This window comes from Lampetra fluviatilis, chromosome 2 (assembly GCF_964198595.1).
Source record: "Lampetra fluviatilis chromosome 2, kcLamFluv1.1, whole genome shotgun sequence".
In the NCBI taxonomy this organism is placed as follows: domain Eukaryota; kingdom Metazoa; phylum Chordata; class Hyperoartia; order Petromyzontiformes; family Petromyzontidae; genus Lampetra; species Lampetra fluviatilis.
The window spans coordinates 30,944,875-30,958,410 of NC_136276.1; the positions used below are offsets into that span (position 1 = coordinate 30,944,875).

Consider the following 13,536-nt stretch of genomic DNA (forward strand, 5'->3'; position numbering starts at 1 on the left):
GAAAAGGTAAACAAATGGCTTGAACAATATTTACTACTATAATGAGCCAAAAATGTCTGTGTGTATTATTTGGGTCTTTCGGTAAGGGGCCGTCCATAAATGACGTCACGCGCTTTGGACGATTTTGGACCCCCCCCCCCCCATCGTCACACGGCGTCACAAAAAGTCAGACCCCCTCAAATATGTCGTCACAAAGCTCTGCCCCCCCCCCAAATAAAACATGCTTCAAATCGCTTTAAACTTTTGTCTTTGTCGTGCGTATTTAATGTGGCGCTGCACTCTGATGTTGTAGGAGAAAACATGTATTAAAAAGTCTATTTCATTAAGTCGAACGTGTTGTCTATATTTATTTAAAGTTGCGCATTTGATGTGACGTCACATTTCTCACCCCCCCCCCCTCGTCACACATCGTCACAAATGTCTGACCCCCCCCCCCCCCTAGGTGCGTGACGTCATTTATAGACGGACCCTTTTTATAATGCACGAATTTTTCGATGCATGTTGGATGCGCCTAATAATCGATTTAAGTATATCAATAGACCAATTAAGTGAGCAGTGGTTGTTAATTTAGTAAATCCCCTTTGTTTTAAGCGTCAGAAGCGATGTTTAACATCATGAAATATGCATCGATTCTATGCCAGAAAAAGTTTATAATTTTCGATTTTCTTTGCCTCTCTACGAATATTTTATCACACCACGATAGATTCACATCAAAACAGATTGCACACGTAATCCCTCCAACTGTGCAATCTAATCGCACTCGAAGCTATCGCTGAACAGATTTTGAAAGAAAACATTTCCACAATCAGATTCGTCGAAATCGAATCAATCGCAAAAAGCGAAATCGTTACGTTCCGCTGGAAACCAATCACGTGATCTTGCTCCCATCCTCCCTCTCTCTCCTCCCTTCTCCCTCCATCTCCTCTCTCCCTCCCACCCTCTCTCCTCCCTCCCTCCCACCCTCTCTCCTCCCTCCCTCCCACCCTCTCTCCTCCCGCCCTCCCTCTCCTCCCTCCCCCTTACCACCCTCTACTCCCCCATCCCTCTCCTCCATCCCTCCAACAACAACCGCCATTCGCCACGAAGTGGCAGTGACGTCACTACGACGCTTGTGCCAGGCCATGTGCACCTTGAGGCTACGTGAAGTGTCGAACGCCCGCTGGCAGGAGGTCACGGGGCAGACCCAGATGCTACGGGTCGACTGACTGAGATGACCGAGATGACTGGCTGATGCACCACCTGTGCCCCCCACTGTGCTAACTTGCTGTGCTTTAGCCACCCGGCGCTCCGCTCGTTGTTGTGAGCGTCGCTGCTCCGCCCTCCGCTGTTGTTGGAGGGCGACTGCCTCCAACTGCCCAGTAGCGTCCTTCACGAGCCTCCTCCACTGAGGCCGATCTTGACACCGCTGGTACCAGTCATCGGCAAGTCCACTCAGCTCCACGTCCTCCTGTACCACATCACTCCATCTCGTCTCTAGCCCGTGCCGCGCCAATTTAGTCCCCTCGATCCGGCCGAACAAAAGCTGTTTAGGCATGTGGTGGCTGGGCATGCGGGCTACATGACTCAGCCAACGCAGCCTTGCCTGCCGGAGGAGCTCACCGATGGGACTTTGCCCAGATCTTTCTAGGATTTGTGAGCTCCTCACACAATCCAGCCTGGTTAAACCCAGGATGGATCGTAAGCAGGCCAGCCTAAATGTTTCTAACCGGCGAAGATGCTCCATTAGGGGGGTCCACGTTTCGCAAGCGTAGAGAAGGGATGGAATGACCGTGGCCGAGAAGACCTGAAGCTTCGTGCGGAGCGACAGATCAGGTAGCTTCCACACAGCATTACGCCACCGATGAAAATATATTACCGCTCGACTGATTCTGAATGAGACCTCTGCTGTCAAACTGGAGCCGGTCGTGAGCACACTGCCCAGGAATGAGAAACTCTCCACTCCACAACTGCCCCATCGCCGATTGGGAGTTGTGTGGGTGGGTTGTCCGATGGTACAAAATACCCAAGCAGGTGCTTCGTTTTGGTGGGGCTGATGGTAAGGCCGCACCTCTTAGTGGCACCCTCCAGGTTCAGCAGCAGCGCCTCCAACTCCTCCTCTGAGTGAGCGGCAATTACCAGATCGTCGGCATACATAACGTGGAAGAGAAATAATAAAATAATAAAAAATAAAACGATACAATTCTCACGACGTTTCGATTGCAACACAAGCAATCATCATCAGATGTGAAAACCACAGTAAGAAAAAAAACGCCACTTTTCTCAAAAAAATTATTGCTGTGGTTTTCACACCTGATGATGATTGCTTGTGTTGCAATCGAAACGTCGTGAGAATTGTATTGTTTTTTATTATTATTTTATTATTTCCCTTCTACGTGACTTTACCGAAAGAACCAAGAATATGAATCCCTGCAGTCACGAAAGCTTTAAATCGAAAAATACATAACGTAGTTGACCTCTAGATTACAAATTTTCGTGACTGCAAGGATTCATACTCTTTGGTTTTTTCGGTAAAGTCACGTAGGTAAAACATTTTAAATAAATTAAATCACGACGTTTCGGGCGCAACACAAGCGTCCTTAATTTTTTACCTACGTAACTTTACCGAAAAAAACAAAATGTGTGGTTGACCTCCCCCATCCCTCCCACATCCTCCCACCCCCTCCCCGATCCACCTCCTCCCACCACCTCCCCTCCCACCCCCTCCCCTCCCCCTCCTTCCCGCCCCCTCCCCTACCCACCTCCCCACCTCCCCACCTCCCCTCCCCCTCCCACCTCCTCCCCTACCCACCTCCCCTTCCACCTCCCCTCCCCCTCCCTCCATCCCACCCCCTCCCCTACCCACCTCCCCTCCCCTCGCACCCCCTCCCCCTCCCCTACCCACCTCCCTCCCCTACCCACCTCCCCCCCTCTCTCTCCTCCCAACGTGGCAAAGAAATTTTAAAAGAGGGCGTGGTCGAGGTGCGCGTGTGTGCGATTCCATTGGTCCACTCGCGCGAAGCCTCGACCAATCGCGCGCTCTGGATACGGAATTTGAAATTTAACGGAAGCTGCGAGGCGCTGTTTGGAACGGAGCGCGGCAAAGGGCGCCGAGGTTTTTTTCTTTAGCGGCGCCGTCAAGAAAATGTTTTAAAATCTTGTTCTACTAATTCACCGGAGCAAAAGTGGACTTTTAATACAAGTTGTTTTTTCTTACACCGTGTGATTCTGACGAGGTAAGACAACGTTGTTTTTTTTTTCAAACTAAATATAAAATTGCTGAAGATTTACCTCCGAACGCGAGCCGGTCCGCGTTTGTTAACAATATGTTAGTCGGTATCGTTACCTTAGAACAAACCTTGCATCGGTTTATTCACGTTAACTTGGTAAAGGGGTAATGCTTATAAATATATACTTTAAGTGATTTATACTGTTTATGGATGATGAGCCTCCTGGGTTCGTACAATGCGATCCACGTGTAGTACTGGCTGAAATGTATTGTACATAAACAATATACATAGATGTAATCATGTTTTTGTTAATTAGTTTTACTTACTATCGTTGTTACGGTCAATACGTTGTGTGTTAAACTCTTACAGGACAAAGTGAGTACGTACACAATTACAGTACACGTTGTACTGTACGTGTTGCGCGCCATTTGTACTGTACACAATCTATAATTATAATCAAAGTTTAGCAAAACTTATTCATTGTTAGGTATCGCAGAATGGGTTGGTCTCCTGGTATATGTTATACTGCTAAACGTTATCACATGGATGCTATAGCGTGATTAACTACAGTCGATACATGTGTTTTAAAGTAAACATTAACCAGCAAAGTATATCTCATTTGCTCCACATTACGTGTGTATAAACCACAAATAATATAATAATCATACGTAGATAATGAAGTATTGTTTGTTAATCACTGGGGTTGAGCCATACTTCACCGCGCTGGTCAATGAGGGCGGCTGGCGGGGGTTGAGAGACCAGGGTATCCAACACAGGTTGTCGGCTTCTTAGTACACAACATTATTCACCTTACAATGAAATCAGTTGATTGTACAATGTTTACATCATATTCTCGGTTCTTTCGGTAAAGTCACGTAGAACAAAATAATACAAATATAAAACAATAAAAATTCTCACGACGATTCGACTGCAACATAAGTAATCATCATCGGATGTGAAATCCACAGCAATACATTTTTTATTGTTTTATATTTATATTATTTCACTTCAACGTGACTTTACCGAAAGATCCAAGAATATGAATCCCTGCAGTCACGAAAGCTTTAAATAAAAATGATTGTACAATGTTTACATCACTTGTACCTGATTGATTTGTGGATTACATTGTCATTTATGATGTAATTATCGTGATGTAATCGTCGCAGTGTAAGCGCCAGCATTTATTCATTTCGATTGAAATCGTCATAAGAAGCCTCTTTGCAAATTAAAGAATCCCCAACAGATTGAAAGACGAATAGGCTAAAATATAGGATGATGCGTTTATGAACTCCCCACTGAAATAAGAGAAACATTTAGAAAACATCACTGATTTTTTCCCACCAATCACAACAAGCTTAATAGTCATCTCTTGACCAAAATCACCATTAAATCGCCCCTTGAGAAGGAAGATTATTGGAAATTATTGTGGTGTTTATAAATGCGTCGACCCTGTTTGGTACATAACGCGTGTAATATTGTAATCCTGAACGGTTTATAAGAGCGTGGTTACGATCCTTGAGTATTCGGGTGATGTGGCTTTGTTTAACACGTCCTGGAGCAATTCATATACAAACACTAACACCACCACGCCAATCATCATCATTATTGACCTGCTTAATTCTGTGCTGATGGTTGCATTAAATTAATGGGGTCTCCGATATCGGCACCACGTGTAAGTTAGTTTAACACGTAGGCTTTCGCGACCAACATCTATGATGGAGGTTAGATCGCGTAAACATGTAAATATGGCTTGGGCCCCGCAGTTATACAAGTATACATTTACGCGATTTAACCCAAAAAAATCCTCTATTATGGACGTGTAAGTTAATTAGCACGTAGGACATTTAAATCCGAGAATAATAAATTAGCGCATTGGCAGCTGATCTGCGAAATGTATTCCGCAGCACTAATCATCAAGACTAAGCAGAGTAAATCTATTGCAGTTGAAGTAGTTCACTCTGATATAAAGCTTTCGTGACTGCAGGGATTCATCTCCTTGGTTCTTTCGGTAAAGTCACGTAGAAGGGAAATAAAAAAAGTAATAAATAATAAAATAATAATTAAATGTATTGGACGCTGTCTTTCCGACAGCACTGTTCTTCACCTGAGGACGGCTGCTTGCGTTGTGGCCGAAACGTCGTGATAATTGCATTTTATTATGTTACATTTTTATTATTGTATTATTTCCCTTCTACGTGACTTTACCGAAAGAACCAAGAAGATAGTTCACTCTGACTCAGCCGGGGCTCGTCTCAGCGTTACGATTGGCTACCGTAGTCGGCTCGCTCGCTCCCAGACGCTTGGCCCAATCGGCTTGTGTGCACTAGCAAGTGTGAATTGTAGCCTGGTAGGGGTTTGGTTGGACCCTTGTCTGTTGTAGAAAATGTAATCGTGCTCGTTGCGCGGGCAAGCCCCCGCGTCCCAGAGGCGCCGAATTTGAAATTTGAGGCGCCAAAAAAACCCCGTGGCGTAAGTCTGTAGCGGTGGTGTTGCTATGGGTTAGCAATGCCATCGCGATTCACTCTGCACGATCTGAATGTACAGCGGTGGGGCTTTGGGGCTTTGCTCATGCACCGTTCGACCTGCCTGCATTATATTAAGACCGGTTTATTGTGCAGTAATATATATTTGCAGGGTTAAGTTAAAATAAAAAAAATTCCTCCCCTGTGAGTGTTGGGTAAATCTGAACAGCAGATTAAAAAGCATTTGACTTTTTCACATGGCTACGCATTTGTTAACCCGAGCCCATTTGTTGCCTCTTGTATTTTTGTTCAGGCAACGTGGACGAGAAGGTGCTCCAGAATGTCATCGAGGCCAGAGTGGCTGACTGGGTTGGCCCAGCGGGCCCCCCCACCACGTCCCCAGCCGTGCAACTCTTCGCCGGCACTGACCCGTGGAGGGAAGCGCGAGTCAAGCGTGAGCCCCAGGGCCGTGACGCAGCTCCCCGTGGCCAAGACGCGGCGGCCTCAGCACTCAAAAGCGGTCCCGCGCCACAACAGGGATGATGGCATCAAGTCCGACAGGACCTACAGCGATTCATGCAGCCACACGGACCCGAGTGGCCTTGAGGAGGACGAGGAGGGCTTCTGTGACGATGAGAGGCGTGCGCTGGTCCGTGCGGCGGTGCACGAGGACTCGGGCCTGGGCTCCAGCGTCACTAACGACAGCAAGGTGTCCCGTGAGGCAGGCGACGAGGGGTTGGATGCTCCGGGCAGCTCTGTCAGAAGTTGCCCGGGATCAGACGCGAGAGTGGCGGCGTGGGCCCGAACATCCATGGACTTGGACGACTCTCCCTTCCTGCCGGCTGTGACGAGCAGCTGGAAGCGAGACGAGGACTTTGCGGATTCGGCGAAATCCCGCCGACATAACTTTTCTGCAGGGGAGCATAACACCCTGGATGAACTTTTGGGCAAAAAGGCAGAGGCCGTCGAAAGCGGCGTGGGCAAGGGGACAGATGGTGGTGGTACCGTGGGCACGCGGCGACTGGACGTGTCCGGCCATGTTGCCCTCCCCAACGCCAGCTTGTTCTCGCCGACTACAGAGAAACGAGACTCTGGAATCGGACTCACGCCGAACTCCTCCATCCTCGACTACGACGACGGCGACACGAGCGGCCACGACTGTCTGGATGGTGCCCGCGCCTCGACGTCGCTCTCGCCGCGATTCCTGAAGACGCCGCTGCCAAACCGCAGGGGCCGCGAGCGCGGCGCCAGTTCCGTGTTCCGCACGCCAGTGACGGCGCTCACGCGCACGTTCAACCTGGACCTGTCATCCCCCAGCGGCTTGTGGTGCTCTCCCTTACTGGGCGGCAAGGACGCGGTGCCAGGTTCTCCTGTGGTGGACGACGACAGCAGCTTTCGCTGCGTTTTCTCGGAAAGGCGTTGCATCGTTACGGAGGGCGGCAGCGACGCGGATGAGCGCAGCCTGGACAGCTCGGGCGACGACCTGACGCCGGACCTGTGGCAACGTAGCCGCAGACTCGGCCGCTTGCAGCGCCTCTCTACCATCCGCGAGGCCGGCTCCCAGTCGGACGTCGATGACGGCCGGGCGAACGTACAGGTGGCGCGGCACGTGAAGGAGGCGGCGGCGGCGTCCGGCTCACCGAGCTGCCATCGAGTGGTGAACACGCGCAGCCAGCAGAGGATGGTCACAGCGAGAGACGGCGTCGCCGGTGCCTTGAGAAACGCCGCCGTGCACACGCCGCCCCCGTGCGTGTCGCGCGATGCCACGCCACCGCCCGCTGGGATGGTGAGCGCCGATGCGGTGCTCACGCCCGCCCTGAGGCTGCAGCAGGAAGTGGCGTGGCGGTTCTGTCAGGGCCTGCAGGAGACCACGCCTGTGGGGGCTTCGGATCGAGCATCGACGTCAGCGTGGAGGCACAGGTACCCATAGGGCATCGTGACTCTCCGGTGCTGTTAATGTTGTTTAAGGGTGTTCTTGAGAGGCCACTCTAAGCAAATTTAATCTATTAAGATCTAATTTTTTTTATAGTATTTTAAATTTTCTCATTTTATCCCAATTGAGCTATTTTTGGCATGTTATAAGACATAATCCATTGGTAACTTGCTGAGCAATGCACCTATTTGTGTGAAAGAATAGCTCATGGAATCAGATACCACAAAGTTACCTCTGGTCCACATAGTTGGGGGCAGCACTTTCCCACCTGTGCTATCACTGAAAATATTTTGAATTCTCAGTGCTTGGAATTGTCAAATTTAGTGAACAACCAAATTTTATGCCGTGTCTTTTTGTACAGTCTTCGGTTCTTCCACCAAGATCAGGAACTCTCTGCCCTTGAGATCCCAGTTTTATAACAGGCTGCTGGCCTGGATTACAACCCCAGGATCTCGGCAGTTCCAAGTTCTGACCTGAGCCACCCAGTCACCGCCTAAAATAGATATAGTTTTTATGCAAAAAATACGTGAATTCAATCCTACCTTTCAGGATTGACCCTTTACATTCAACGCAAAATATTTTCTGCTGTTACATTGAGGCTAGTGGAGCGAACATAATTGTACTAAAAAAGTCTGAAGCAATCGAAACGAGGTAGTTAAAGCAAGACAATAAGTAATATTTAAAAATGCTTTTTTTTTAAACACTCTTTAATGAAATGTACCGTACGAGTAATGGAAGAACTCCACGACTCCAGGAAGTGGCCCCGAAGCTTGCCATAACGTAAGGGACTGGTGATTTACAGCCAACGTGAGTTGATTGTAGACAATTAGACCTAAGCCGAAACATAAGATATAAAAAAGATTGTTTAAATTTTTTTTTTTAATGATAGAATATAGTATTGTCATCAGTATGACATACGTATACCAAGTTTGCAGTCGATACGACATTGGGAAGTGGGGTAAAATTGAGTTACAAGATTTGAGGATACGACAATAGACAGAGTTGAGGATACAACAGACAGTGTGAGTTAAATAAAAGCGTGTAAAAAGAAAAGATTATCAGATCGTGAAACATGAATTGTGATATTCAGCAGATCACCATGGCTTGGCTGTGGAAATGCCAACTAAATAAAGCAATCTATGTTTCATATGGAGCGTCCTTTATTAACCCTGCAAAGCATCACTATGCTGTGGGTCGAGGGTGGTCATGCAAAAAAACCTGTCTTGTGTTTAGTGTGCTTTAACAAGCAGGTGTGCTCGACTGTTTAATTTGGATAACATCCAGAGGGCTTTACAATAACCATATTTCATTCTCAAAGCGTTTAAATTCTGCTGGACTATTTCATTTAAATGTGGGATTTGGAAACCAGATTAAGAGAACTTACACGTGAAAGACATAAACGCTAAAAAATAGTCGTCTACATCAGGCCCCTGAGGCACAATGCAGCAGCAGTAAGCATCGTTGGCTCTGCTTTAGTGATGATTCCTCACATTTTTGGTGTGTACTATTAAACTATAAAATCCACTTGCAGGTTTAGTCTCGCAAAAACACATACAACCAACCAAGCGGTGACTGGCACTGGTGTCCTTATGTTGATTGCTCGCCGAACAATCGCATTGGAACGTGCCACGTGGTTTGAACGTTCGCGTGTGCTGATTGGTTCTCCCGTTTCTTTCCAACGGCAGCCCCGCGCAGCTCAATGACGTGATGAAGCAGGCTCTCGCATCCGTGCCCGTCGCCTTGAGGGAGAGCTCCTCGCTCAAGCAACTCATTGGACGTAAGATGGGCTGCAAGTTCCTCGACATAATCGCCGCCCTGGAGGAGAAGGGCCTCAAGCGCGTGGTGTGCCAGCTGCTTGGCTACCTGTCGGCGGCGGACCATGACAGGTACGCAAGTGGTGGGGACCACGGGAGGCTGCTCTGGCCACAAGAGGGAATGAGCCATTTAGACTCGCTCCCCCCTCCCCTTCCCTACGGTCATAGCAGTTCATTTACCATACTTTACCACACTGTGTCATCAGGTAGGACCGTCACAGCCAGATTTGCTGTATCAATACATGGGCTGCAAGATTTGCTGTATCAATACAGCAAATCTGGCTGTGACGGTCCCACCTGATGACGGAGACTTGTGTTGCCTCCGAAACGTCGTGATTTTTATTATTTTATTTTTATTAATTTAAATTTCATTTTTTTACCTACGTGACTTTACCGAAAAAAATAAGAGTATGAATCCTTGCAGTCACGAAAGCTTCAAATCTAGAATTTACCACACTGGTCAGTGCCGGTTGGTGAAGGGTCCCCAGGACTGCTTGAGATATCGATTCTCACGTATGTTATCTGCTGCCAGGTTCATTGTGTAGTGTGCCTACTCCTGTGCTACTGCTTCACCACTTCTAATAGCAATATTGCTATTTATTTGCCCAATAAATTCTCACAACTCGGGACTACTAACTCTGTTGTAGGGACAGGTGAAAGGCACACGTGGCTAAGTGGTATGTGTTTTGCGGCAGGTTGCGCAAAGTGAGCGCAGTGTGGCGCGCTGTCGTGGACCGGGAGCGGGCGCTGAGGCTCTTGCCAGAGGAGGAGACTCCCAAATCGGTGCCCGTGATCTGGCACAAGGTACGTATGGGGGCAGTGAGCATCAATGACTCCAGCTGCTTAGTGTGTGGCCACGCAGAAGTCGCGTCATTTACATGAGGCTTGAGCTGATTTTACACTTATTGATGTGAATTGAAAGTAGTCAATTCTCAGAACCGTGTTATAACAAGACAGTACAACACGGCAAAATCTGAATGCAATGTGATGTCAGCTGTAACCATGCACAGTGCTCCATAGGTGGCACTAAACCCATTCTACTTAAAGCACACATTAGGAATCTTTGGAGATGTCAAAGTCGGAAAATGTCACATGACAATTAGCCAATGACCATATTCAGCCCATGATCCATCCACTGAAATCTATTGCAGTGGGGCAGCAGTGGAGACTTTCGTTGTGGGTTGCTTGAGCGTAACCTCGTTGTCACTCTTCCCTCCCCAGGAGAACGAGCTCAACCCGTCGGCGGGCGAGGACGTGGCCGGCACACGTTGGCACCAGGCGGTGCGGCCCGTGCTGTCGGCGGTGCAGTGCATAGGCGTGAACGCGGCGACAGTGCCCAGGGGCAGTCCCTTGGCACCGTCCGGGCAAAGCCTCGCGACACCGTCGCCCACGAATAGGCAGGCAGCGAGCAGCCGAGCAAGCAGCCAGCACGAGCGCTTCATGGCGGTATGGAGACACTTATGATGGGGGGGTGGGGGAAGGCGATAGTGATTCTGTTATGTGATGAAAAAATACGAATAAGCTTTTCCCCTATTCTGGCAATAAAACAGGTGTTAGGATGTTCAAATATCAAATAGATACCTACTGCAAGGCATCAAGCCTGCATTAACCACACATACTTGTGGAAAAACATGAAATATTACTGTCAATTCACCTTAATTTATTTTAACTCGAATGCTTGATGTTAAATTCTATCAGGTACGGGGAAGTAGAAACTAGGTGCCTCCACTTCAGATACGGTAATATATCCCTTCAATGCTTTGTCATCACGCCCTTTTCTCATTGTCCACCGCCGCAGGTGGGCCGCACGCTCCACAGCGACGAGTTTCTGCGCAAGTGCCCGCGCTGCCAGTCTCCGGCGCGCGTGCGCTGCGCGGAGGAGCGAGCGCTGTGCACGCGGGAGTCGTGCACGTACGACTTCTGCGTGATCTGCCAGTGCCTGTGGCACGGGGCACGCCCATGCAGTCCCGCACAGACGGCGCGCCGGGGGCCGATGGAGGCGCTGCCTGGCACCAAGCAGAGCAAGCGCAACCTAAAGCGGCTGTGACACAGGCCCCGGGGTTGGTGGCGGTGGAGAGGAGTAGAGCTGCCAACTCGGCCGTTTTATTTCTTCCACCGAGAGATGTTTGAATGCGCCACACCGGCTATGGTCACAACCCCCGCCACCACGCCCCCCCCCCACCGCCCCCCAACCTGGAAACGCCTGTGGACACCTGAAGTCGACCAGGTTAGGTCTATGGACTCTCGGTGCCTGCGTCGCCTTGGTATTGTTGGCCTCTCAACTAGGTCATTGAATACTTTTATCGAGGACTAGGTGTGAGATTGAGGTGAATGCCTCTATTGCTAGTGTGACCTGGGTAAGCTACATTAGTTTTTGTTGTATATATTTTTTACTGTGCCCAGTTTTATTGCAAATTGTGGTGCAATGTCATGTGACGGAGTATCTATTCGTAATTCGGAGCAGTGCCTATGTATGTATGTATGTTGAACTTCTTTCGCACCGTACGTAGCCAACCATGATAATCGTGGTGTGGGGGGAAGGACGACAAACTAAATACAAAAAGCAGTCCTAAAGGAATGAGTTTTACATTTAGAAATGAAAGAACATAGGATCCAGCTGCTTGTGAGATCCCTTCAATTGATGATCTAGCCACACAACCACCACGCACAACACTTCTTTATCGCACGTTCTGCTGTAGAGATGTTCATCGTATCTCGATCAAACCGAAATGTTTAATTCTCAGAGCTGGAAATTAGGAAAATTATGTGAAAAGCCAAATATAATGATGGTTTTCGTGCAGTCATTTGTGGCTGGCTGAGACCCATCAGCTGGCTGCACATGAGAGTCCAGTTTAATCATTGGGTGGTTGGAACTTCCGTTTCAAATCCACAATCAGTAATACAGGCTGCAATACTACAACCATCCCAGCTACCTCCAATGGAGTCAAAATTGAGTGGCACAAAAAACTAGTTTATTGGGGTACTGTAGTGAAACATTTGGTTGACAACTGCACCAAATAGTACCTGGTGGAGATCTGATGAAAACAGGGGTTCTTCTTTGTCCTGGTGCTTATTTTAGGAGGGCGAAACCTTAATTTAACTTTTTTTAGCGAAGTTATGGGAGAAAAATTGGAAATTATTTTTTTGGGTCCACCGGATGATGAGAGAACTCCCATGCCTAAGTGGGTATTTGGGCATCTATATTCAACGTTTGAGAAGGCTAATATGCCCAAAGTCTTAGTTCAGGAAACAATGGATCTTGGATATGCCACAACGGTTGGAATGGGAAAAATGCTACAACCATGAAATTAGTGCATCCTCAATAACGCAGTCTTTATCAATGAATTGGACTTGAGGAAACACAAATGGAATGTTGATAATATTACAAACTTCCACAAATAACCTAAGAGGTGTGAATGCGTCATCTCGTTATTATTGCGATGCAAAAATCCAACCAGTACGTGAACATGGACTGGTTTCATTGCTCCATCTCCTCCCAAGGTTATCTCCCTCGGACCCTTTTCCTATTCCTTGGTTGTCAATACATTCCTATTCTTGACCATTGTTCATTATCCTTTCGAGCAAAGTGTCAAGCCTGCTCAAGTCCACATTCTCAATAGTTTGGCTAATGTCATTAGCTTGGCATATGTTCTCTCATCCCCGTGCTCCCCTTTCTGGCTCCCGATGTAAGTTTAAGCATGCAAATCGGTTACGCAGTTATGTTTTCGATTCGCTCAAGGTAACATGGATCGTTTCTTGTACACTGTGCCTTCACCATTATTATGCGAGTGTCGGTGCGGCAATTTTAAAGGCGGCTATGTGAGTTGTTAGCTTAGGAATTTGCCCTTCCTTGCCAGCCCACGGCTGTCCTTCGTAATAACCACTGACATGTAATTTAAACAAATAATTATACCTGCACCCCTCCATCACTCTGGCTCAAGGCAATGCGACTGCTAGGCCTCTGCTTTTTCATACAATGTGTTAACTTACCTGTGCTATGCATTATATGCTGTACATATCAGATTATGATGGCAAACGCGGTTAAATGAAGTGAATTCCAAGGGCTCATGAATTTCGATTCGACCTATGAGATGGTCACCTCCTTTCGCCAAATAGGTTCA

General features: G+C 47.9%; 1 protein-coding gene across 1 annotated transcript; it reads left to right on the top strand.

Moving 5' to 3' along the window:
* Positions 1 to 3,073: 3,073 nt before the first annotated feature.
* Positions 3,074 to 12,334, top strand: LOC144938458 (F-box only protein 43-like). Its single transcript, XM_078866282.1, has 6 exons — positions 3,074 to 3,212; positions 5,982 to 7,588; positions 9,287 to 9,487; positions 10,111 to 10,219; positions 10,637 to 10,861; positions 11,214 to 12,334. Exons 2-6 carry the CDS (start codon positions 6,009 to 6,011, stop codon positions 11,460 to 11,462), a joined length of 2,364 nt encoding a protein of 787 aa, XP_078722408.1. The 5' UTR covers positions 3,074 to 3,212; positions 5,982 to 6,008; the 3' UTR covers positions 11,463 to 12,334.
* The last annotated feature ends 1,202 nt before the right edge of the window (positions 12,335 to 13,536 follow it).

Excerpts from the sequence above, each read along its gene's own strand:
- LOC144938458 (XM_078866282.1), top strand. The coding sequence starts at position 6,009 with ATGTCATCGAGGCCAGAGTGGCTGACTGGGTTGGCCCAGCGGGCCCCC. Across the intron at positions 10,220-10,636 it reads TGCCCGTGATCTGGCACAAG|GAGAACGAGCTCAACCCGTC; the intron begins GTACGTATGGGG and ends TTCCCTCCCCAG. Across the intron at positions 10,862-11,213 it reads AGCACGAGCGCTTCATGGCG|GTGGGCCGCACGCTCCACAG; the intron begins GTATGGAGACAC and ends CCACCGCCGCAG.